Here is a 26,639-nt window from a genome sequence, read left to right on the forward strand (position 1 = left end):
GACTGTCATAGGAGATCTCCAAAGCATCGAAGTGGGCTATCATTAAATGTGCCCTTATGCTTTAAGGACAATACAGATCCTTGTTTTTCAGGGGTTTTTGCTGAAGTATTGCCGTCTGGTTGGGGTTTCACTGTCCATGGTTTGCCTAGCTCAACTTGAGTAAGCGTTTTCCCTTTCAAGGATGGCTTAATCACCACCACATTCTTTTATTTCTTTAGCGGTGCCCCTCAAATTGAAGGAAATGAAAAACCAAGAGGCTACTGTGGGTCAGAAGCTAGTGCTAAGGTGTGAAACCACTTCAGAGTATCCTGCGCTCAGATTCAAATGGTTAAAGAATGGGAAGGAAATAACCAAAAAAAACAGACCGGAAAATATCAAGATCCCAAAAAAACAAAAGTAAGTACAAAATAATATCTTTCAAGTGGGGCTGGGAGGGCTGGGAAGTGATGTTCACCAGAACGTAAGCATTGAGATTGTTAAATGCAGTAACACAAAGCTGAAAGCTATGAGTTACAGAGGAAGAAAATCTAAGAAAACAGAAACCAATATTATTGTTCCTGAAAGTATTAATGAAGTGTGAGTGTGATGTAAAATTAATTTTCCCTTCTCAATTTCAGTTGTTTTCTGATAGCCAAAGGCTGTGATTTCAACTAGTAAACCTTGGAGACAGGCCATTTTTAAACTGCTAACAAGAATAGAGATACTTTTTGTTTATTGTTTAAAATCAAATGCTTAAATTCATCAAAAGATCACAGATTTTGAAATATTTTAGTGATTTTTTTTCCCAGCAGTTTAATCCTTTAGAACGGCTGAATGCTGTCCTCATTAGCTCTGAATGTCTTTGCAAGCATGCAGTAGTCCTTTACCAGAGGCATTCCTGCACTTGCAGAACAAGGCACTGGTATAGGAGATGTCGGCCAAATAGCAAAGCAGGCTTGTCGCAGACATTTCTCCACAGAAATCCTTTCTTCCGGATTTCTGCATCTTCTGGAGGCCAGAGGCTTCAGAAGACAAGGTAAACAATTATTATCATCTGCTGTGGAATGCAACAGGGACACCTTGATTGGCTCATTTCCTATGTTTATAATTAAGGGCCAATCACCAGTGCAAGCTAGGGGACTGAGTCCTTGGCCACAACTTTGTTGTAGATTCTTTTCTATCGATTCTTTGCTAGCCTAGCTGCTCTGCAAACCTCTCTCTATATTCTATTTAGTATAGTCATAATGTATTATACATAATATCTTAATAAATAAGCCTTCTCATTCAAGAAACAAGATTCACCGTCTCTCTCTCACCAGCCAGCGCCCACACTGGCGCGGTAATACAGGCTAATCCTATCTGCCTGTCTGGTGGTAAGTTCTCCCCACATGTGACTGATGACCAGCGCTGGAAGACAGACTGGTGCCTTTTTTCTGCAGGGGAAAACTACACAATGCTTTTACTGCATTGAGACAGGAGAAGGCTTTTGCTGTTTTGTCTTGCATTGTTGTTTACATTAGAAAGTTGTAATTGTCACCAGCTATGAAAATCTGTTTGAACACAGTCTTTTGACTCTCACTTCTGCTCTCAGTAGGCCCAGCAGCTCTCTGGTGCACCATGCCATGCCTTCTCTTCATTCAAGTCACAGAAATTTTGGAATGCAAGAGGTTTTTCTTTCAAAGGTGTTCAGTGCCTCCATACTTGGTGTCAGGGCTCACTTCACTAGATGAAACAAGCCATAAACAAATAGATATTTGACTATTTGGAGTTATTCCGGTTAAAATTCAGAAGTCCTACCCTCCTTGGCAGTTTCTTATACCCCAGCCTGGGGCACAAGATGAAATATGAAGAGGGACAGAGCAGTACCACCACAGCCCCCATGCCACAGTTGCACAGATGTCGAGAAGGAACCTGTGATGTCTCCTTTCAGCATTTGCAAAATGGAGCTGTTCCAGGTGGCAGATAGCCTGGCAAATTGTCTGGACTCATTTGCAGAGCCATATGTCTCCGTCAGAGTTGTATTTTCAGTCTATTCTGTAAAGAAAATGTTCAGATCAGAGCCTAGCCCTCAGCTTTCCCAGCAACCTGGTGCTGCCTGTGAGGGGCAATCAGTATTTCCTCCACTTGCATTTTGGCTGATGCTGATTGACCAAACTAGGAGCTAGGGGCTAGGATTTTACCTTGTGGGGCTGACCATCACCTGTTCAGCATTGAATCAAGGAAGTGCCTTTTGCCAGATCCCTTCTTTGTGGTTTTTTTGCCACAAAAATCTTTGAGGAGCTGTCAGAAGGGAAACTGATAGCCATTGATTTGATATTGATGCATGTGGAAGTGTGAGACTCTTTTTCAGCTTGATGTGCCAAAAAGTGTTTAAACTTCCCCAAAAGATACATAATGAAAAAGATTAAAATTGTGCCTTTTTCTGGAAGATAGAAATACGAAGTCATCTTCACTCACCGTAAGTGGAGAGGGTGCAGGCTTTGACCTGTATTTCACATGTTTGTGCCTCCCCAGTCACAATGATACCATGCACTGTTGGAGTTTCTCTCTTGTGTTTTAGAAATGTCAGTGTGGAATGGAGAAGCACTTCTTGTTAGAGACATTAAAGTCACTAGATGTCGAGTACAAAAAAGGAAACTACAAGGGATGTCTGCTGACATCTGAAGGATATTCTTTGCCTTCCTACTTTGACATTTTAGTTTGAGGATGCATCACTGCTTTGCCATTTCTTCTTTTGCTGTTAATGTGTGCATCTGGGACTGAGTAGAAGTGAACACCTTAAGAGAAAGTAGATTTTATTTTGATAAAAGGTGTTGTAAAGCTAAAAAAGAGGTGGGGGAAATGCAGTGTAAATGAACGCATAAAAGACACGCACATTTCAGTAAGCAAAACCACGTTTAGAAGATCCCATTGCAAATTAGAGCAGTATCAGAGATCAAGGAGTTTTTTTCCCCTTATGTTCTGGGGTTTTTTTTCATGATAGCACACTGATAAGTGTTTGTCATGTTCATATGCTTCTGTATTGTTACACAAGCATTTTAGTGTGAATTTTTTACTATTACCAAGGTTGAGGAACATCAGCTGCGAAGGTTAGAGTAGTTGATAAGCTGTCTAGGATTAATGTTTGTTTTAAAGTTCAAATGTCTACATAAAAAGTAGGCTATGTTTCTGAAGAACCGTTAGCATGCAGAATACCACAGCCTTACTGGCACCTTCAATCCAAACATTTGAAAATAACACTTTCTAACACATTTGCAAAAAGCTCACAAAGTTTATTTCTGTGTGTTATTATTCATTGGCCACTGATTTCTATCAATTTGCAAGAAATCACCCTTCCTTTTGTGTGATGGCAGAATAAAACATGTTTATTGTTGTAATAAATTAAAGGTCTTTTATTTGGCTATGTAGCCAGAGCTAAAGATAAATAGCTTTATGTTTTTTAACAAACTTCAAAATAGCTGGCAGTATGATGAAGTATCTATCTCAGAAATTGGAAATGAAGACCTTAGCTTTACACCTGAAGTAGTCAAGGAAAAGATAATACAGCAGCTTGGTGTTTTGGGCACAATAGCCAGTGTGAATAGTACTGGATCAAGGGATTTGCTAAAGTGGAGCACATGCTGACTTTTTTTAGTGTTTTGAGAGTTTAGAAGACCCTGTGGCAATGCAGGCTTCCTCAAAGCCTAAAGCCTCCAAAGACTCCTCTGCATGTCAAATGACTTCACTTCTCTAAGCTCCCTCGGATAGTTTCAGGGTGGTTGATTCAGAGGATGCAGAGCCCCAAGATGTGATGGCCACACCTGGACTACTGCATCCAGCTCTGGGACCCCCAATGCAAGACAGACATGGATCTGTTGGAGTGAGCCCAGAGAAGAGCAGTTGATCACAGGGCTGGAGCACCTCTCCTGTGAAGACAGGCTGAGAGACTGGGAACTGTTCACCCTGGAGAAGAAGAGGCTTTGGGAAGACCTTTACAGCACCTTTCACTGCCTAAAGGGGCCTGCAAGGAGGCTGGAGAAGGAATTTTTATGGTGGAGTGGAGTAACATGACAAGGGGGAGTCTCTGTGAACTGCAGGAGGGTAGTTTTAGGTTAGAAATTAGGAAGACATTTTTTACTGTGACTGTGGGAAGGCACTGACGCATTGCACAGAAAGGTGGTGGATTCCAAATCCTTGGAAGCTTTCTGAGTAACCTGATCCAGTGAAAGGTGTCCCTGTCCATGGAAAGTGGGTTGGGGCTATATGATCTTTAAAGACCCTTCTAACCCAAGCTACTCTGACTTTATACTTCTATGACAGTATGGCAGGTGAATCACACTAAATGGCTATATTTGTTCTCATTACACTGGAGAGTCGAGAGAAATTGAATGACTTTAAATTTTAATGTAATGCATTTAAAGCACTCACTTTTACCTCAGATTTGTCAGAGTAAGAGCATGCAGTCAGTGAGTTTCTACTGATGATTGCTGATGATTGATGAGGCCATGATTGGTTCATTTGTGTGTCCAGGCTCTAAGCCATTTCTTCGTGACAGTAGACATTCAAAAAAAAGCAGGTCTCAGACAAAGCATTTCACCTACTAGCTAATTCTCCCATGGCTGTCTTCTCACTGTGATAGCATTTCATTTTCCTTCTCTGATTTCAAATGCAGATGAGACTTGTATATTATTGGTTTGGGCAGTGTGCTGTATGAGTCAGGCGCTCTTCATTACATGTAGAGAGACTCCCTTATCAGGTTTGGGCTCTTTTTGTGGCAGAGACAAGGTGTTTGCCACTTCTAGATGATGGCTTTGGGTGCAGCAGTGCACAAGGAAACTTCGTGTGTAAGTGCCCCATACCTTGAGGTTTTGGTACCAAGCTTAGCCTGGATATTTCCCTGCAGACAGGCAATTCTGAGTGACAGATGGAGACTGGAAGCAAAATGAATTCAAGCAACCAGATAAGGTCAGCCGTGTTTCTTTCGCCTTCATGTATGAATACAGCCTCAGCAGTGTCACAGTGGCAATGAGCTCAAGATTCAGCAGAAGCAAATCTTACAGGGAGTGGCATTTTTTTGACGTAGCATAGTACAGTTTGAGAAAAGGACAAGCCTTTGAAAATAAAATTCCTTATCAGGGGCTTTAAGTCAGTACTGTTGGAGTACTGCATTGCTAGGAAACTGCTTCATTTACAGCCATTTATGAGTCATCTTCTGCTCAGACTGTTTTGAATTCTGTCCCAATACCTCTTAATGATATTTTTAAGGCTATAAATATTCATATTATTTCTCCTGCTCTCAGAGACTAAACTCCATACAGGGTTTTTTCCTAAAACCAAGAGTAAATTTGGCTTTTTGGAAATGGATTTTTAAGAAATGTTGATGCTTCACTTATTTTAATATGAAGATAAAATCATAAAAGGAAGACACAATTCCTTGTATTCTCCCATATGTATCAAGGAAAACAAAAACAATAAAAATAAATGTGCAGGGAAAAGAGTTTCTTCATAAAGCCAAGCAGGCCCCAGAAGTGTTTTGCATCAATATCAACGTATGGAGAGGACTGCAGCAAGTATACAATGGGTGCCCACATTAAAGTGAAGTAGCTGCAGCTGTGCTTCCTTCCTTTTCACTGGGTTACGGCAAATTCTTAAAATCACTAAGCCTGTTTACATTGCCAATTGAAGCTTCCTAAGGTTACAACTTGCTCTCCATCTAGACAAGTGTCTGCAATTATGGTTGCGAGATAACTTGTTGCAATAATGGAAATAGCACATGTCCACACAAGCTGTTAGGTGGTGTAGAACACCACACCATGTTCTGGTCAGGCCCTCAACAGGCTGTTGTGAAGGTGAATCGCTGGCAGGAAAATTAAAAAGCAGGCCACTTTTACTCTTGTATAAGCATAGCTGTTAGTCAGTGATGCCAGCAATTTATTTACAGACGTGAACAGGACGGGGCTGCTGGGAGAATGTCTCAAGCTGTTTATTTTTCAGCATCAGTCTCCTTACATAGTTATGACAAGGGAATGATGCTAACAGCTCACAATCCAGGCAACAGGCCGGAAAACTTAATGTTACAACGTACTTTATAACCTTCTAGACCAATCACACAAAGCAAAAGCATATTGACAGTAATTCTATCCAATCACCATAAGCACACGTAGCTTTGGTTAAAACAATGCTTGCTTATTTCAAATACAATACCCATTTATAAGAGACAACGCACAGAGCTCCATTCATAAGCTTAACCTTCCTAATATCTTGCTAGACAAACTTTCTGCAACTTAGAAAGCTAGACAAGCACTAATACATAGCTTTATTGTTCTATTTGCCCATGTCTTTTCTACAGCTTAAATAATTTTTCTGCTGACTTATCTCATGACTGTTGCTTTTAGCTCCACTGACAATTCTGCTGCATCTGAGGCCTGCCTTCTGCAGTTTTCCTAAAACCCTCTGAATTTTATGGATTCCCACAATTCCCCCTCTCTGTTCACCCAAAAAGAAACCTTCATAATCGTGTCATTTATTACTTGTGTTTCATAGCCTTACTATAATATTTTTGCTTATTATCTGCTTAAAGCCTGTTCTTGCTGACACTAAGCATTGCTATATTACAGCACAGCAGTTTAATGCTGTGAAGGTCCAGTCAGTGGAAAGGGCATAAATCACACCTGACAATAGTTACAAGTCATTATTCAAAAAACTCTTGTTGATTCCAGGGTCTTAACTCAAAACCTTCCTCCATTTCTGTACCTTCATCCACCATCTCTGTGAGATTTGAGCACTTTCTGTGAATCCACTTCCTGCTTCTCTCTCTTGTATGATAAATCTTCTTTGACCATTTTGTTCATCATTCGTTGCACACACTGAAGTATGCAGGGTATTCCTATTAATATCACTACCAAAACACCCAATACATAGAGACCTATCTTGCAAAGTTCCCTTAGCCAAGGTTCAAAGCTCCATTCTTGGAACAAAACATCTAACCAGGACCCACTATCTTCTTTAATTTGGGCTGTCAAATCTTTCAGTTTTTGTATGCTTTTGTGGATGGATTCAGAATAATCTGACACGTTCATACAACGCAATCCTTCAAATTCCTCACAACCATGTCCTTGTGCCAGGAAAAGAAAATCAATTGCTGCTCTGTTTTGAAGGGTAGCATGTCTAACACTATCAACATTGGTCAACACGTCACTAATTGCAGTGGGTGTGGCATTAGTTTGTTTACTCAGCCAACATCCAACCCGATCTAATTGTTTCAATGCCAGTGCTGAAGCCCAATTGGGGTAAAAAAAACCTGCTGAAACCCTTTTTGCAGCATTCCAAGGTATGAAATCAGTTTTACAGTTCTCATCATAATGACGACCAGATCTTGTTCCACTTTGTTTCTTTTTCATGACCACTTTGGCAGTGGGTGTAATTACAGTGAGCATCCCAATGCGACATGAGCCACCTTCAAGGTGTGATGGAATGCCCTGCCAAGCCCTATTTCCACAAATGAACCAATATCCCTTGGGCAATTGTCATGGATATTGGTCAGCCTCAGAATGCACATCTGAACTGTTTGAAAAATTACACCAAAACCTTAAGTTTCTGTATGCAAAATAATGAGGAGTAACATTGTACTTTGGAGGATCACTTTTCGCCAACCACTAGCTGTAAGGTAAAGCAAAACTCCATTGTTAAAGAACTGAGGATTTCCAATTCTTGGGGTTCAGATACTGCTCTGGGAAGTTTTTTGGCCCAAACATTCCAATTCAATGCAGGATTGTTCCCATTGTCAATTTCATCTGGCTCACCATTGGATTGTTTTTTGACCAAAGGCAAATCTTTTACTGACACACCAACCAGACAGGTTGAGAAAGGTTTTGCTGGTTCTGAAGTAGACAAACATATAGTGTCTGAGCCAGCTGCCTTGGCTAAGGTCACCCAAACATTTGTTTTTGGTTGTTCCACAGGCAAAGCTGCACAACAAAAAACAATTAAAACCCACCAACACCAACATACAATTTGATTTTGCTCCATTCTGTTCATGACTTAAGTTTTGGCAAAATCCTCACACATATATCAATTTAAGAACTTTGCTTTTGATCTTAAGATAAGATTTGACTTTGAAGATCCAATAGAAGGGATCTACAACCTAACAAAAACAAAAAACGCACACTTTTGCCAAAAATCAGCTCTACGAAACAAACATTTGACATACAATTGACACACTTATAAATAACATAGACACAAAATCAGAGTTTGCAGGTTCCACCGATGCACAAGGAACGTCAGGCGTGCCCTGGGATCCCTCTGTTCGGCTCACGTCTGCGTACTTGCTTCCTCGGTTTTAGACTCACCAACACGTTCTGGGGTGCAATATGGTTTGACGTTTTTGGCTCGGACCCACTTAATTCCTGCACCTGTAGAGACAGAAGCATACCTTTGCCCCAAGTGATTAATCGGAAAGGACCTTCAATTTGTCCAGTCTCAGGGTTTCTAATTAAAGCAGGAGGATTTTCTTTCAGTTTCGCCTGTGTGTTATTTGAAAAATGCCTAAAAATCGCTGTATCATGTACTGCAACCAAACTGTTTAAAAAATTAAAAACATACAAAGCTTTGTTCAACCTCATCTGTGGTGTTACCTCTACTCCCCCTCTCTGTTGATCTAGAATGAGTTTTAATGTCTGATGTGCCCTTTCAGTAATTGCTTGGCTTGTGGGAGAGTGAGGAATACCAAAGATGTGACAACCACTCCATTCTTTTAGAAATGTGGCCAGTTTTTGAGATATATATGCAGGACCATTGTCAGTTTTTACTTTCACACAAAGATACAGTAGCATTTAACTTTTGGACATTTCTGTCAGTGCCTTTACCACTTTTTTCTCACATATTTATGGTGGCCATGAGCTAGAATCTGTTCTTGTATGCCATCTGAAGTGCAGCCCAGTTAATTAATTCAGCACTGGGAACTGGACTCCTAACATTTCCTGAGAAGAGAGCCCAAATACTCAGCTATTCATTACCATTTGAGAAAACTTGAGTGAATTGATAATCCTAGCTTGGTGCCTCCTCCCTCTTCCAAGCCCAGTGGCCTCGAGGAATCAGTCTTCTTTCAGGACATGGGGGGCAACTCTTGTGATGCAGGTTTCTGGCAGAGAGGGGTCCACCTAGCGCCCTGCTTTCATCCCATGGGGGCTGACTCCTAAAGAGTAGGAGTTTCACATAGAGGCAGGGAAGACTGACCTGCCAGTAGGCAGAGGTGTGGACAGCAGATAGCAGATGGGATAATGTCCTGTGATGGAGGTAGGGGTGGCTCACAAGGATGTATTGAAAAATGACATTGGACATTTTGGTTGCTTCAGAAGCCCACACTGCTGTGACAGACCTGTTTCTGGTCTGAACCAAGCCCTGCTCAGTGATTTGCAGAAGGGATAACCAGTTGTGATTTCTGCATGGAGAGTTAGGAGACATGGCAGTGTTGAAGCAAAGCATCTCCCCAAACATTGTTTGTCTCAGCAGTCATGGTGGTTACTGTGAGCTTTTAGAGTGAGCAAACACTGCCTCCTGGGGATCAGCCCTTCAAGTAAGGGTGGGCCTGCTTAGGGAAGGCAGCGTTCATGCACTCTGAGTGACTGTTCTGTAGATCAGGTTTTTGATAGGCAGAAACTTCCCCAGAGCACTTCTTTTAAATAGTAACTGGGAACAGCAGTAATGTGTCCATTTTCGCCAAGCTAGTCATTCTGTGCAGTCTAGATAATGGGATTATTGCCATCCTGTGAGGTGGGGACCCCATGAATGACACCAGAACATGTTCCTACAAAATTAATGGGTAGGCAGGAGTTCTGCATTTGAAAATCTAATCTTAAAACCTTGGAGACTGATTAAATTACATCTCTAAGCCAGGAACAAAATGTAGCTTCATGAAAATTGTGCTCTTGCCCTTTTTTTTTTTTCTTTTTGTTAGCACTGGAGAATGATTTGGGGCTTCAGTGGCTGTTAAAAAGTGTGTTCTAATCTCATGATTATTTAGTCAGATGTTAGGAACTTCAGTACTCGTCCAGAACTCTACTACTGGTAATATGAACCTATAGGGAAGGGTAATCTATTTTAGTCTTACACCCATCTTGGTGGCTTCTGGACAGCCAAGAGTTTGTCTGAGAGAGGATGGTTGTTGGATGGTTATTTTCCAGATTTTCTTTAAAAGCAAAGACTTCTCTCTTACAGAAAAGCATAAGCAAGTATCTTCATTTGGATTCATGAATATGCCTGTTTTCCAGCATCCTGAAGGAGATTTTTTTTATTATCCTCCCTTCTTTCAAGCCTGGATAGTGTTTATCTGTCAGTAAGAATGGAAGACAAGACCCTCTGTTGAAAGGGGTGGGGAGAAAAGTGCTTCGGTTGATGCAGTGACTGTTATTCCAGTATAGGATGTTTATATGGTTTTTTTCTGATTTCACAGGAAATACTCTGAGCTTCACATTTACAGAGCCACGTTGGCCGACGCTGGGGAATACGTGTGCAGAGTGAGCAGCAAGCTAGGAAATGACAGTACTAAAGCCAGTGTTATCATCACAGACACCAATGGTAAGGCTTGACTCATTATTTTATTGTCACATTCAGAAAGACCATGTGTTTAAGCTGCCAACTGGACAAAGGGCTTGGAAGCAGGACAAAGCTTGGCACATGACGTGGAAGCACTGAAATCTTTTAGATATACTAAGAAAACTAGTTGAGCCTGACTTGTCTGTTATGTGGTTGAGATGTTCAATTTGCCTTATAGGCAAATGGGCTGTCTCCTACACATTTCAGGACAGATGAGCATTTTCTGTGAAACACCAGGTCTAAGACACAGTCTAGTCAAGATTACAAAATGATGAAAGGAATATTATTCTAATTCCTGTTATGCACAGTTAGGGAAGTTGCATTTAACCTAAAACATATCACTGTCTGAACTGCTAAACCAGCACTTCTCACTTTAAGTAATATTTGTATTGCTCTGATTGCCACCATTTTTACTTTCACATATGTTGATATGTTTTTGTTTTGATTTCTAAAACAATAAACACAAAGGCATGAATGTATCTGAAGGAAAATTATTCAAAGGCTTGAGTGTGATTCAGATGCTTTCATTCAGGTATTGTAATTTGAGGTTGGTTGTGATTTAAACTGAAATCATGTTTTTCCAGTGTGGCTTTGGCTAATTCAGGTCCCATAATTCAAACGCCAGTGTCCAGCCAGTTGTGAAGTACGAAAAGAAAAAAATGTATCCATATTAGCAAACAAAGCTGAAATTCTCTACATATCATAGATGAGTTAAAGATGTTATAGCAATGTGAATTTACCAAGCATGCTTTTCTGTTCCACATTTCTGTGCTCTTAAGTGGGAGATAGGCATTTACATAAACAGAAAACCAAATGTAAACCTTTTCCAGTGGGATTTGTCTTTGTCTGTCTGTTGTTTTGTAATCACACAGCAATTGCTTGACTGTATTCACTTTGTGTATTTGCTATTCTATTTCATCAACTAAAGAATCTCAAGTGCTAGAATTTCATTCTAGCTGTATGGTATTATAATCATAAGCAGATGTCAGGAGACTGATATAAAAGATCAAGTGTTATTTACTGGAATGTTGTTAAGAGGGAAAATAGGTAGGTGTTTCTGTTTCCATGAATACAAATTTTGGTTGCTCATTAGCTGCTTATATGGAAAGCTCCTATACAGTTTCCGTAACTCAACTGTAGGCACTGTGCCTAGGCAGTGTTACAGATAAATGCAAAAAAAAAAAAAAAAAAAAAAAAAAAAAAGCTTGACCATTTTCTATTGCTTTCTCAGACAAGGAGCAGTGTCATGGGAGTGCATGCAGGAACCTCATTCCTTTGCTATGTGACATGGATTTTTGAACTTCCTTTTGGGCTATGCTGAATGACTGCAAAACACTCCTGCTGCTAGAGGGTGGGAGCTTGGTCCCAGTAGAAAGTATTTGTGGCAAGCCCTGCTATGTGCATCCATAACATATATGTTAAAATCTATCTAATTGTGTTATGAAGTGTAAGTTGTTTAAAATACAGCCATGCATGCCAACGCAGGGCCAACTGGAATCCAATCCAAACCTGCCAGCTGGCTCTTGTCTGTAAAGATCTGAACTGGAAACTCAATGATATCTGGACTGGAACATCTCAGTGTTATTTGATCATCTAGACTCAGGCATGGCAGCATTCATTGGTGAAATAAATCAATCATGCATATTTGGTTGCTATGCATACATCTGAGCCCCCTCTGCTTACTGTTCCTCATAAATTACCAATAAAATTGTTCATAATTTTCCTGCTAATGGTGGAATTTTCCACCTGGATTTGAGAAACAGCATGGGCAACATCTGGTGACTTAAGAGCAATAGATCCTTATGGCCTCAAAGGGCAACATCTGCCTTGCAAACAGGGATGGACCCCCTGCATGGGTGACCTTCTCACCCCTCCTTCCCCTGCATTCCCTGACCTCTTCCCCTTGCTAGCTTAATGACAGATTTGGGATCCAAACTCGGTAATGAGCCCTGAAGGGCAGTCATTACTTGGGTCCTGTATAGCTGGGAGGTCCTGCAATATTCATAAGAAAGAAAGAATTTAAAACTAAAAGAAAAAAAAGAAAATGGCAAACAAAATGGCAAACAAAAATCCAGTATATTTAACTCTTGTTATTACCTGTTAACGGGCTTTTGGGGGAGCTCTTGGGGTCCAGTGTAGTCCAGGAGTCCCTGTAGAAAACTAAACTGTAGGTATCTGTGAAGGCTGAGTCTCTCAAAGTGAGCAGAGAGATTGCTTTCTTCTAACTCCAGCAGGTAGGGTAACAGTGAGGTAAAGAAAAATGCGCTAGAGGGCCTGACTTTCTTATGATGCTGGTCTGGTGATACTGGTCTGGTCTGCTGTGTGAACCATAACTTAAGTTATGACCTTTAATTTAGTGACCTCACCTGGTCATATTTATTATGTATGCCTTGCTGTCTGCAAACTAGATCTTCCTTTCCCTTTGTGCTGGTTGCTTTAAGAGTGAGGGTAGGCAAGGTAATGGGCTTTCTAGGAATGGGGTTATTTTTATTTCCACTGTAAGGTTAGTGTTTTTCAGTATCTAAAAAATAAAAATCTGCATTTAAATTCCCTAGAATTTTGTCAAACTAGGAGTATTTTAGCTGAAATTTTCTTTACTGGCATATGCCATAAAAGAGAACACCAGAGCCAGACCAAAGGCCTTGTCTCTAATATCACCTACCACTGGACATGAGGAAAAAACATAGAAAGAACAAGGCAAATGTGTTGGTGTTTTCTCCCCAAGAATACAAAAAGCCATACATTTTCTACCACCAAGGTTGCTGTTTTCAATTCTCTGCTCCAAGCATAGAAAAATTAATTATTTCTCGATAAAACAGTTGTAAAGTATTTTTTGTTGTTTTCAGTGAGAAAAGACTTTTTTTTTTCCTGATCTCATTCCCCAGGTAAACTTTTCTGTCTAAAGCAGTAATATTCAGTGCAATAGTAACTCCTTTCCTTCTTACTATTATAAACATTGTTGTTATTTAAAAATGCCAAATTTGCTTTTGTGCAAGATTTTGCTATACATAAACATGAACATACATCCCACACAAACAGTTTTAATCTACACAGACTTTTAAATTTCTCCAGTTTTAGTGAAAGATATATAAATCTTTGTAGATAGAGCCACATGTGTGGATTAAAAATGTAACAAATATAAAAATAGCTAGACAAACACAATTTTTACCAGTCTTAATAGCAAGTGATAGGAGCTATTCTCTTTTAAATTTATAATGAGTGTAACTTGCCCACAGGATATAAGCTGCCTTCTTATTTTCATTCACTCATACTCATATATGCTCACCTAAGATTGTAATTGAGGTCAGAAGAGAGGCATGAAGTTCTCCTGGTGGTGTATAAATAGTAGACAAGTTTGCTAATGTGTAACTGCTTTTTTTTGTGCATCCTCATTTCTTACTTTACCCAGGCGAAATTCTGCGGTGAATTTTTCAGGGATTTTCTCATCAGCATAGGACCTTATTATACTTGATGAATAACACTGACAGAATACTTCACAGCACACCCAAAGCTTTCAACTTACTCACAAAACCCTGTATTTAGGCAACTAGCTAAGTGATATCTTTTTGATAAAGAGTCAAGCATGCTCTATCTGCACGTGGTGTCAGTCTTTTCCATTACGACCTGTTGGCCTGATTCTTATGCCTCTCTGAGGATGTTTTCTGTGCCCAGCATGTTTCAGGGTACAAAAGGGTGGATTCATGCAGAGATACTTCAAAAGCCAGAAATCTGCAGTGCTGGTTCTGCTGGGCTGTGTGCTGGGTTTTGGGTGAATGCTATTCCTTGCTGTCTGTTGGGAAGTGAGTTGATGTAGTTTGACTCATCATTGTGAATGGCTGGGGCAATTCTGCCTGAATTGATGGTGCTGTTAACTCAGGTGATCTGTTAGTGTATCTCAATTGCAGGCAGAGGTGAACCTTGGTAAATTCATTAGCTACACAGTGGCCTATGCAGGCTTTTGATTTTGCATCCATAGGACTTGCAGTAGTAGTAACAGCTCCAAGTCATACAATAATCAACAAGAATCTGACACTCATCATTCATTCAATTTTAATTTGCTCTTCCTCTTCTGAAGACAGACAGTAGCTTAGCTTCAAGAAGATGACTGAGAAATAAGTAAGATATCTTATATCTAGTACCCATGGAGCATGTGACAAACGGTGAAATACTTCAAGTGCAGAAAAAGTCCCTTCTTCTGTTCAAGACTTGATTAAAATAGATCAGGGTACTCTCTAGCATAATTGCAGGCAATCTGGGACATAGTTTGTTTTTGACTGGCTGGCATAATGAGTCAGATTCTCACCTGGAGCAAATCAGCATGCTTAGACCACTTATTTGGTCTTAGAAAGAAATGTGGCCATCACTCAATTTGGTATTGCAGCTCCCCTAAGAGTAGTCTTGAACCTTTCCTTGCAGTTTGACATACTTGGACTGAGGGCAATGTTCTTTTAATCTGACTCTGGTCAGTAGTTTCTTGGAGGAAAAACGGGGACAAGTATGGTAGTTTTAAGAACCTAAAAGTTAGTTTAGCCACTGGATCACCCTGTGTCTTTTACCACATATGCCTGCATGCCTCTGAGGCCCCTGACTACAGCCTTTCGAGCCTTCTACACAACTCTCTGTTCTGGCATCTATAGACCAAGTGACAGAGATGGAGAAAGTGCTCCCCTTTCCTCAAGGTGTATGTTTGTTTGTGTCATTGTTTTTATAATTCAGATGGTATCACCCTAACAACACAAACAATTCAAAAGACTTAAAACTTACATCACTGCCAGAAAGTACACCTCAGGATAACAGAAAGCTTGTTTGCAGCTCCAATGACCTATGGTGTCTTAATTCTTTTCAGAGCCCAAATTGTTGTTCCTGTTAGGGTTCTCAGAGTGACCTGCAAGTGCTGAGCTCAACCAAAATTCCTTCAGCTTGCTCAAGCAGCCTTTTTTGCATTAGGCCTCTGACAAACTAACTGGGGGCAAAAAAGCTGTGAGGGCATGCATAGAGCTGTTCACAACAGCAGCTGTAAGGCTCTTAAATATTTGGTTAAATATATAAATATTAAATATCCTGGAGAAAAGGTTTTGACTGAGGATGAGAAGGACCTCCTGCCTGACAGCCATACAGCAGAGCTTGTTGTCCATGCAACAAGTCCTCTCAGCCCAATTAAAGTTCCCTATCTGGAAGGATGGATCAACATATCAAGGCCATGGGATTACTGGGAGTCTTGTATGTTATGAAGGAGTTCTTCCTTGTTATGTCAGGCTAAACAGCAGAAGATGATGGCCTGAGTACTAAGGAAACAGGACTGAGAAGCTGCAGAGGCCTGCTATTTACAACATCCCCAGACAAGGATCTCTCATGGATCCTTCAGTATTTTTATATAAGTTAGCCCCTGTACAAGCATACAGTTTCAGGAAACAGCACTTCACCAAGATTTAGTATTCCTAAGTGCCAGGAGACAGAACTGTTTATAATGAGGTAGCTGCTCCTCCTCGGAACTTAAATGTGATGATGAAGACAGGGCTGCAGGCTGCCATCTCTATACCCTAGCAGACTGCAGCAGTAAAAGTATTATGATTGAAAAATGGTCCCAGCTCTTTCACCTCAGGCAAGTACTGATAGTCTGCTATGAGAAGGCTCTTTTTTGTATGTTTCTTGTGTTCAGACAGCTTGCCATGTGGATCTGTGCTAGCCTTCCCAGGCACTGTAAAACGTCTTTCTTATGGTTGTGGTCTACTGTGTGCAGTAAGCAATACGCACAATTGCTGTGTCTTCCAAATTTTAGCATCCACTGTTATTGTTGCTAACACGAATGTTATTAGTGGGGCTTGGTAAAGTGTGACTTTGCCACATGTTTTCCAAATGTGTTTCTCAGCACGTTTCAGGTGTAGGAGGCTCTGGCTGTGGTTTTTTTTCCACTGGCAGCTTCCCGTCGGCGTTTGTACTAACACAGCTGGGCTGGGGAGGTGCCAGTAAGAAATGCTTCATCAAGCTCCACACAGGCACTAAATGGAACATGGTTGCTGTAATGGTGAAAGAAAAGTTTGCTCCAGTAGTGCCAGATGCTGAGCTATGCATCTGTCAGACCTGTTCCATCTCCTGACGTGACTAAGAAAGGTTAATTGCTCAGACAACCCAGCTGCACAATGGAGAAATTGCCGCTATACCCAAAAAATGGTCCTGAAAGCTGCCTGGCTTCAGGCCACTGTGTTCCAAGACCTAATGCAAAGGTTTTGATCTTAAAAATTTTAATTATGATACACACTGCATGCCATGCATTGCTGGCTGCCAAGGAAATGCTGCATAACATGTTCTCTCCCATTAGTGAGATGAAACCCGGATGTACTAACTAGGCAAATAGTACATTTGCCAAAGAAAGCTGTACCAAAATGGAAAAAAAAATACAAAATAAGAGCAAGCAAGTAAGAAGTTAAAATGTAGAGCCAATATTAAAGTTTAACAAGAGGGAAGTTGAAGGGAAGGCATTGGGACTAGTTTTGTTCTGGTCAAGTTTCTGTGAGCTCTGGAGACAATGAGCAGAGAACCATTGGAATCCAGATTCACAAAACAGAATAAAAACATTCTGGAGTTTCTCTTTCCTAAATCTCTTATGAGGTATTTTTAAAATTCTGTGTGTTTGACCTGCTTGGGGATTCTTGGAGTGCCTTGAGGTTTCAGGGCAAGACTTTTCTCTTGGCATTCAGGGCCTTTCTCCAGCTGTAGAGCTGAAACTTGTGCAGCTGCATTGAACTGCACCACTTAATGTCTGAAATGTGTTTTGAGAACTTGAGAAAGTCCAAGACTGTTGATGAATACAGCTGAAGAGTGATTCGTTCACACCTAAAAAATTGCAGTTGTGGCTTGTGGGGACAGCAGAGCACTTGCAAATCAATGCTGTCATTGGAACAAGGTCTCTGTGCAAGTCTGTGAAACCTAAACAAAGGCTTTCTACATTTTGCGTTCTCCCATCTGCGCGTTTTGCATTAGCAAGGATCTGAATATGGCAACATCATCCCCCTTAGCCATCAGCTGGTTCAACCAGTGAGTGCAAGCAGTCCGTGCCAGTATGTAAGTACCAGCAGTGTATGGACATCTACAGAGGACCAGTATGGAAGCACAACTTTTCCCATTTCTTCAGCAAAACAACTGTTTGATTTCTATCACTGAGCCCCCAGCAGTCGATGAGGGACAGGGTTTGCATGTGTGGCTCAGAAGATTTCCCTGAAGCAGCAAGTGACACTATTGGGTGTACTTACCAGCAATTCAAGTGATATGAACAGAGACACCTCTTTGCAAAATTTAACTGCCTAGAAGCATAAGGAGTGAATACTCACACTGACGTCTTCCAGAAACACAGCCATCTGCATGATTTCTCCTGTTGCCACTGATCAGTTACTTCCAGAGGAAAATGAGAGATTGAACAACTGGCTGCTTTCAGGAGTAGGCTTTTTTCTTCAGTTTTGCTAGTAGGCACCATCATTTTTTGGTTTTTTCCCTGAAAAGAAACTTCTGCAAGCTGATATCTGATTGAAGCCTCTGCCCACTGGAGCAAAATTTAAACTTCCTTCTTTGAACACCTTTTTCTTCTTTACCTTGTGCATTCTGGAGCTGAATGCTGCTTGAGGATCATCTGACACCATATTATAACTTCTTGTTGCCTCTTGTGTTTTCCAGAGAGTACCAGCAAGATACCAGTATCAACAGAAGTGACAAAAACTTCTTCACGTAAGTTGAATTAACAGTCTTTCTGTCTCTTTCTTTTCATTTCTTCTTGAAATTGTTTCTACAGCTCTGAAACAGCTCCTTAACAGAGAACAATTCTTCTACATCCAGCAGCTCTGTTTCTGCATATCACCTTGCACCTTGAGCTACTTCAGGGACCAAGAAATGAATGAAGAAGCATTAAGCATATATTTTACTATTTGGGGGCTATATTGAGGAAGCAAATCTACAGTTGTCAGGCCTCAGCAGCCCAATTGAAGAAGTGTTTGTGTTGTTAGGAGCTATGTTTTAAAAAAGCTCTTTACCTCCTTCTCCTATAAATCCTAGCAGCTGCTTGTGAGTTTGCTGAGTGTACAGGCATATTGATGTGCCCTCAGGAAAGTCTGTTGCCTAGACTTCTGTGTTCCTCAGGGCTCTAAATACAATTCCTGGCAGCTCTGTAGGGTCTATGAGTGTAGACAGGTAACTCACTGTCAGTAATTTAACCACTTTTGAAGCTGCCTTGGCATACTAGGAGCCTTCTCCAGGTGGTTTCCTTTCAGGCTGATGGAATTTGCTTTCAGCATCCTTCCTGCAGTTACAGATTGCATGCTTCCAGAGTAGCAATACTGCTGGAATTAACCCCCGTGAGAAGCTGCTTTCATTCCTTAATTGTAAAAAGTTACTTTATATATGGCCACAATACAAGTACTTGTCACTACTGATGGCTTTGGCTGAGACAATTGTAGATAACCGTGTGTAAGCCGGGCAACCCAAGGATTTACAAGATGCACGTATCCTCCTTGGCAAAGAGGCTGGGGTCCTGCTAGCTTTTTTGGGAAAGCTATGTCTGGCAGGGACAGGTTTTAGTGTGAAATGACAGTGTTTGTAGGCTAGATCAAGGAAAACAGTGTGATTGCCAGATTTTGCATTTAGCATGCCTGCAGCCTTTTCTTTGATGCATCTGTGTGTGTGGCGACCTACTTCTGAAATCTTGGCATTGCTGCCTGACAGAAGAGATGTTGGCTGTGCCCATATTCTTTCATGTTCTCAGTGGGGCCTGTCACTGGTGCTTCACTGGAAATATATGAGACCACATAGCTAATAGCAAGTGTCCTGTAACCATTGGAACCATTTTTTGTTCAAAGAAGGTGACACGCTGGTCACTGACTCCGCTGGGCTTGCCTTGCATTCTCCCTTGTGCAGCAAGAATGTAGTCCCTCTACTTTGCTGCCTCCTTTCCCATGGATTTAAGTTCTTGTTCTTGAGCGGTGTCTTTCCCTGCTTATGTCCCTTCAAGTGCCTACTGTTACAGTACTGTCCTTCTCTTTACTGCTATTGTGCTGCTGGAGAGGAGGAAGCTGGGATGTTCAAAAAGCTGGCTGAATTCCTGATGAATCTCTGCACTGGCAGATTTCATGCCAAGCAGCACATCAAGGTATTGTCCCCAGAACAGCAAAAAGCAGTATGTTTAGTGGCTGCTTGTGGAGGTCTCCACATGGAGCTCTGAGGAGGTCTTTGATATGTGGCTGGAGCAGAGACCAAACCCAGACAGATGCTGTTTTTCCTGCTGTTCTATCCCCACTCTGGGTCCAGACCATGTCTTTCTCTAACACTTCATGAGTTTCCTGATGACCAGTAGTGCCTGGGGTTTTGGGCACTGATTTTTTTCCAGGACTTTCAAATGAAAATAATTAATTAGTGTGTTGTTTCTTTACTTTAAGATAGACTATTTTGAAGTGCTGGTGTTCGAATCACCAGGATGTAGATCTCTTGAAGTATTGCTACAGTTACGTTTTGATGATAGGAGGAATTACAGAGCAGTCCTAGGTTTTAGAGTGGGTTTTTTTCTGCCTGAAACCAGGCTTTGTTAGGCAACAGATTCATCTTTTCCGTGTGACATGAAATGTTAAATGTTTCACTACAGAGCATGCAGTATGCCTGACCTGCTCCTTAGAATTCACAGACTGGTTGTTAGCCACCTCTACTCCACACCAGCACATTACATTGCCACCTTAGGCAAAGTATTCTCTCTTCAAATTATTCCTTTCAGCTGATAATACTTCTCAAGCCTTCTCTGGAATTCTTTTTTCATGCATGACACCATATATGATTTGTTAGATAGTGAAAGCCCATGAAGCCACCCAAACACATGGCTCTTAATTGCTGTGTGGTTCAGGTTTCCTATAGTTCAGACCTAGATTCAGGCTACCTGCTTCTTCTCTAAACTTTTCTGATTGCTTCCTTTGTGTGATTTGTGTTGAGGTCCATTTCCTTCCACTATCCTACAAGATTATTTACCATTCTTTTTCTGTTCCTGTAACCACTTTGGGGCTGGTGCCATGTCCCATTTTGGTCTGGAATGTGTTCTGTTTTCCCTTTTATCTACAGCTCTCTGCTGAGGTGATGACACTCATAGGCCCTCCTATCTTTCAAGCCACAGAAGTCCTAAACTATAGTTGTGATTGACTGAAATTCCTTACTGTTTAATAGGAGTTATGTGAGAAGAAGATAAGAAAGTAGTGCTTCCTGGGTCAGCATATGGAGCTTCAAGACCTACTGCTTTCCACTTTCCTCTGATGCTGTCTGTCAGAAACAGCTGAAAATTTTACTCTGTCTTTGCCAGTTTTCTCACGGCCTTTCGTCCCAGGACTATGGAGCATTTTTGCTATAATTGATTATTTACAGTGCGCCTAGGACATGCTGAACCAACTTTGAAGTTCTTTGCTTTCTCAAGCTATCTCATTTTTTCTCTCTGCTCTGCTGGGTTTCTGACTACTGAGGAAAAAAACTAAAAATTAAAGAAATCTCTACTGGGGAAAAATGTTCAGGCTCCTCCAGTATAGTGCTGTAGCTGTGGCTGTATTCTTACAACTTTATTGTTACTTCTGTGTGTTGCAGAACCCATGCTTAGGATACAAGCTTCAACAGAAGGAACAAACACTTCCTCCTGTAAGTATATGCAAGTTGTTTAAATTATTGCTGGCAAAACCCTTTAAATTATTCCTAGCTCGGGAAAAAAAAGTGCATTAAGAGATCAGGAATGACTGAGTGGGATTTCTGAACCATCGGTGCAATCGTTATTTGTTATGTATTATTAGAACTCTCAGAGACATGCTTTTTGTATATTGAGGCTCAAACACCTTCCTTCAGAAAGGTCAAATGTGGGTTTGGGCAGGGCAAAGGAGGAGGAAACTACACCAGTGTTTCCTACTTGGAATTCCCGTCCCTGCCCTCCCCACACAATGTATTGCTTCAAATACTGTCTCCTCTGCCTCCACATCCCCTGGTCCTGGGGTAGCTGGAGCACTCGCAGGTCCAGCCATGCCCACCTGGGTGCATTTCCCTCCATCTGTATGCCAGCTGTGCTTATTAGAGTTCTTTCACTCTTTATCCTATGCCCCACTACCCTTGGGAAGAAAATGAGAAAGGTGACAACATCATTTAGTGCGTCTTCCCTCAGTTGGGACAGAGAGCCAGAAATGGTTCTTTCCTAGGAAGGAGAGATTATCTCTCTGCTTTTCTCAGGAGGACACTGGAAACTACAGAGGTACCAGTGGGGAAAGTGACTCTTTTCTTCCTCTGAAGTGATGCTTCCCGGACATTATGGTTTATGGATCAGCCATAATCCTGTACAATTGAGAACCTTTAGGAAGAGCCTTCCAGTTCTTTACTAGAACCAAATCTACCATCTATCAGGCTGGTTTTGAGCAGTCTGGAAGGCCACTTCACACAGTGGGGTTGTGGGAGGTGGGGTATTAATCTTGCCCTAAACTGGTAAGTGTTACCAGCTGCTAATAGGATGGCAGGTGAGATAGACCAATGGTCTGATCTACTCTGACAGTTTCAGGGCTGCTAAAAAATGTGTTTTATAGCAAACTATACATGAATGCCCTTAACTCACATTTAATAGCTACTGTAGCAGCACCAGAAGGAAAGGTCAAAGCCATATCTCTGTATTTTTGTAGATTTTCATCTCAGCTGATAATTTTTAAATGTGTGTTGAAAGAATTAGAGAAATTTGACGGGTTATTTAAGAAGCTTTCTGCCAGCAAGGTGAGAAGAGTTGGATTTTGGCCTCTGTTTCCCCTTGATGACTAGCAGCAGAGTAGGCAGGAATAATTTCTGGAGCTGCTTAAAACAGTAGATCCTCGCCATTCTGTTCTCAGGAGCATTAATGTATACTGCAGTTAGTACCATTCAAGTCACTAAAATAAGTTATGGAGGAGAGAGGGCAATATTGGATATTGCTGCCTGTGCTGGGTAGGAAAAGCAGGAGGGATCCAACGTTTATTGCGAACAGATGTGAATGTCTACTCACACTACAGAGTGATGAGGGAGTTGACCATGTACTTATTTTAAAGTTCTTTAGAGATTTTCTTTTCTGAATTTCCGTGTGACATGTCCATTTCACACTTGTCCCTGTCAATCTTGTAGCAGCCACAGGAGATAAAATAAACTGTGTCCTTCCACTTCTCAGACAATAGCAGATGTTTAGACAACATGCCAGCACTGTCACTGTTGGCCAGACACTGGGAAAGACCTGAAAACAGCAGAGTGACTCAGTAGGTTCTCTCCCCTAGGGCTTTCACAAGACAACGGACATGTGGCATGCTTTGCTTCTTTTGGAGTTTCAGTGACAGATATTCAGAGAGGAAGAAGTTTAGAAAAAAATCCCGCTTCTGTAAGACCCTCCACAACTAACATCCCAAACATGAAGATCCCTTTTATGTTCACATATTGCTACACTCCTCTAAATCAAGTCCACTTTGAGAGTGTAGACCTCCATTCTTAAGTAAAGGAGAAAGGCTTGACTCATTATTTTGCTGTCACATTGAGAAAGACAATGTATTAAAGCTGCCAGCAGGACTGTATATGGGCAACATCAGTCTGGAAACCCATGCTCTGAGAGCCATACTGGATCAAAAGCTGAGCATTTATAGCAGTAGGAAATGAGAAAATTGCACAGAGTCTATGGGAATATGTGTCAAATAGAAGCATTTGCTTAGCTGCACCTTGCAGCATTGCCCTCGTACTTTTTTGTGCTACTTACTAAGGGCTTCTCCCAAAATGTCTGTGGAGACGCTTCCCCCAGCAAAGAGCAAAGAGACTGGACATGCCATGCGGTCTGCCTGTTTCAGATGTAATTGTCTTATCCAGGGATTCTCAGTTCAGATTTGTCTGTTTTAACAAGATGGTGAGCTAGCATCATCCCTCCATCACTTGGAACATACTCTCTGCAGAGTGCTTCCTCCTGTCCTCCATCTAGCAGGTTGATGTGATGCCCAGCTGGAGGCAAGAATTTGAATAAAGAACAGGTAGGAAGCTGATCCTACCTTGCCTGTGCCTTCTTTTTCAGAGGAATACAGAATGGGTTTGTTTAGCTTTTTCCTGGAGAGAAAGACTCATTGCTGATCATCTGTCCCATAGATAAATTTAAACTTGTTTTCTTACAGACTTTCTTGTTGGCCTCTAAAACCCGCACAGAAATTTTAAAAAGAAACATTAGGTGGGTAAGAAGTGTGCCAGTTTGGATTGCTCATCCTTCCTCTCTGGAGTTATTAACTTACAAGCTCCAGGCCTGTCGCACCACAACACTTTCCTAACACTTCATCTTCTTGTCATGCAGTAAGAGATTCCAGTATGTATATTAATTATGACCAGATACAGCATATAGAAAGGAAGTTTGAAAAGACTTTTTGCCTGTCACCTTTTTTTTAGTACAATACTGATAAAAATGGTCAATGCTGAGCAATAAAACCTTCTGTGGTGTGTTGCTAGGGTCATTGGTTTACAAAATATTTTTAACAGGAGCATCTTTGCATATACAAAGCAAAGAGCCTGGCCAATACATCATCTGTGTATACTAAAATCTTAAAAAGCAAGTCAAGTTTTTGCTAAATTCTGCTTTCCTTCATCTGCTAAAGTGAACCCAATTCTTATCCCTTTACCTGACAGAAGTCCACTTTTAAAAACCATGAATTTTCTAAAACTCATACAAACTTTATCCAAAGCTTCTGGAAGACAGAGTGCTTGGACCCTAAACGATACAGTTTTTAGGTGGTTTTTTCTTCTGCCTTTGGAATACCCAAACCTGAAAAGACCTAATTTTTTTGGTATTTCAAGCAAATTTTTAAATGGTAATCTTGATTTGTATCAAGTCCTCAGACCATTTAAGTTGTCCTGCTGTCTGATTTTTGGAAGTTTGTTTAGATTTCTTTATTTTATTTTTTAATGGTGCTCATGCACCATTAAAAAAAAACCGGAGTGCACTTGCCTTTCATGTGTGGCAAAAACTTACGGAATCAAGGAAACAGAGATGCAAAGTCTTTGCTGCTTACTGAGGTCCATGTGAATTGCAGTTCCTTGAAGATACAGCATGACTTGATGACTAGGTATCTTGCAGTATAGTGAAATATAGTATATCTGGTTTTTTCTGCATTAATTCCATTTACTGTATTTTGTTTGTTTTATTCTGAGTTTGACAGATTTTAATTTATAGTATTCCCTCTACAATGAAGAGACAAAGACAATAATATGATTGAGACTGCTGCCACGCATTGTAAGGATCAGAAAAAACTAGGGGATAATGTCTAACCATTGAACATATGTTCAGCTTCTTCTCTAAAAACTTCTGCTGCTTTGTCATGAAATTTAAATGCAGTGATAGTACCTCAGAAACTTCTGAAATGCAGCTATTTTGGGGTGAAAAAACAGAATTTTTCTTATGAGATAGTAAGTAACTGTGTACAGTCAGTTGAGGCAGGATGAGAAGAGGAGAATACTGTAACCAATTTATACAGCTGAAGGAATTCAGATGTGGAAGGCAATTACTTAGGTTGCAGTTATGCTATCAGCAGGACTCCCAGCTCCTGCTCTTGTAAAAAATTAGTCTGACATCTTCAGCTATCAGAATTGAATTCATCTGTGCCATAGCTTAAAAGGCTACTTCTCCAGGAAAGCCATGGTGGGAGAGTGGGTCAAAGGAAAACACAATACCACCTCTTGCATTTTTCTATGGGTTTATTTCTCTTACTAATGGCCTCTGGAGAGAATACTTTGCTTTGTTCTAAGGACACAGTGAGTGACTAAGGAAAGGGAACTAAATAACTAGCTCTTATTTAATGTAAAATGAGTTTAGACCTCCTAGTAGGTGAAATCCTAATGAAAGAGCAGCGGTGATGAAGTGTCAGTCCTTTGTTATAACCTACCACAGTGTGCAGTATGTTCCAGTTTCATTCTTCATAGGGGGCACCAGTGACAATGGACATTGCAGTGGTAACTTCAGTACTTTTATGATTTTGTGTGGCATGAAAAACCCTGCTTCCCATAGTCATGTTTTACAGATAAGGCAAACTCATTGAAACAGGTAAAATCTCCCAGAGACACAGCTTTCAATCTTTTGTATGACTCCCAGTCTAAAGATGGTGTGACAATAAATGCCTTCTCCCAAACCACTTAATCTCACAGGGTTTTCTGTAGTTGCATTCTTGGTCCCTCAGTCTTGCTCTGAAGGAGAGCTTGTGTTGTCACTCAGTTGGTGAATGCAATGGTTTCTGTCTGTTTATTTCGAGATGTGCTTTCCAAAGCACATGAACTACACCATAAAAGGAGTTATCAAATATGTGGCAGTCTACTCTGGTGGAATACAAGTAACAGATTTCTGTTGTCTGTAGCATTTCTAAAGGAGTTTCTCAAGCCCCCATCACATTGCCTTCAACATGTTAAGGATCCTCTCTTTTCCAAGATCCTAACTCCAGAAACTCCTCCCATCTTTCAGTAAAAGGATTTTTAAAGACTGTATGTGTCCTTCATGATGGAGTAGGGGAGACCCTCACACCAAGGTAGCTGTCCAAAAGTCACATTGTCAGTGGAGTCCTTAGCTGGAAAGTGTGGGCTTCATCCCTGCCTTTCCTCAGGAACCCTCAGTATGTCTGGACTTTCTTTTCTGAGATCCTGCAAATCATATGGGAATTTTTCTTCAACAGTCTATTGGTAAGGCCTGGTTTCTCTTGAGGTTCTTCTCACAGAGTCAAGTCATGGCAAATTCTTTCCTAAGAGAGCATTACTTTGTGTCTTTCAGACTTCTTCATACTTTGCTGAAATGACACATGCTGTTTGCCCACCTGAGAGCAAAATAAGCATCTTCCTGATCTGCCAGCAAAGCCTGTGCTATACTGGTGCATATGAGCTTGTAGCACAGGGAGGTGTCAGTGTTTTGATTGCAGTTGTTTGGTCACTGTGTCTTCCGAGAAAGTCCCAGGTACTGTCACTGTGAAAAAAACAGGTACTCAAGGACTCCTGTTCCTCCTGGCCTCCTCCTGTTCCTTCCATACTCTTTCTGGGTGGCAGCTGTGAGCATACTTTGTGGTACTGGATCAGCCTTCTCAAAA

At 41.0% G+C, this 26,639-nt stretch overlaps 1 protein-coding gene across 3 annotated transcripts in view; it reads left to right on the forward strand.

The window, feature by feature from the left end:
* The window catches only part of NRG1 (neuregulin 1), a 288,370-nt gene that overhangs the window by 141,770 nt on the left and 119,961 nt on the right, over positions 1 to 26,639 (forward strand). For 2 of the 3 annotated variants that reach the window (XM_063181175.1, XM_063181174.1), the window contains exons 2-5: positions 219 to 396; positions 10,409 to 10,533; positions 18,220 to 18,270; positions 21,148 to 21,198. In XM_063181175.1, the coding sequence (XP_063037245.1) occupies positions 242 to 396; positions 10,409 to 10,533; positions 18,220 to 18,270; positions 21,148 to 21,198 (382 nt within the window). In that variant the 5' untranslated portion in view covers positions 219 to 241. The remainder of the gene's footprint in view (positions 1 to 218; positions 397 to 10,408; positions 10,534 to 18,219; positions 18,271 to 21,147; positions 21,199 to 26,639) is intronic. The other variant, XM_063181176.1, reaches the window with a different exon arrangement.

Source organism: Melospiza melodia, chromosome Z (assembly GCF_035770615.1).
Source record: "Melospiza melodia melodia isolate bMelMel2 chromosome Z, bMelMel2.pri, whole genome shotgun sequence".
Taxonomy (NCBI): Eukaryota; Metazoa; Chordata; class Aves; order Passeriformes; family Passerellidae; genus Melospiza; species Melospiza melodia.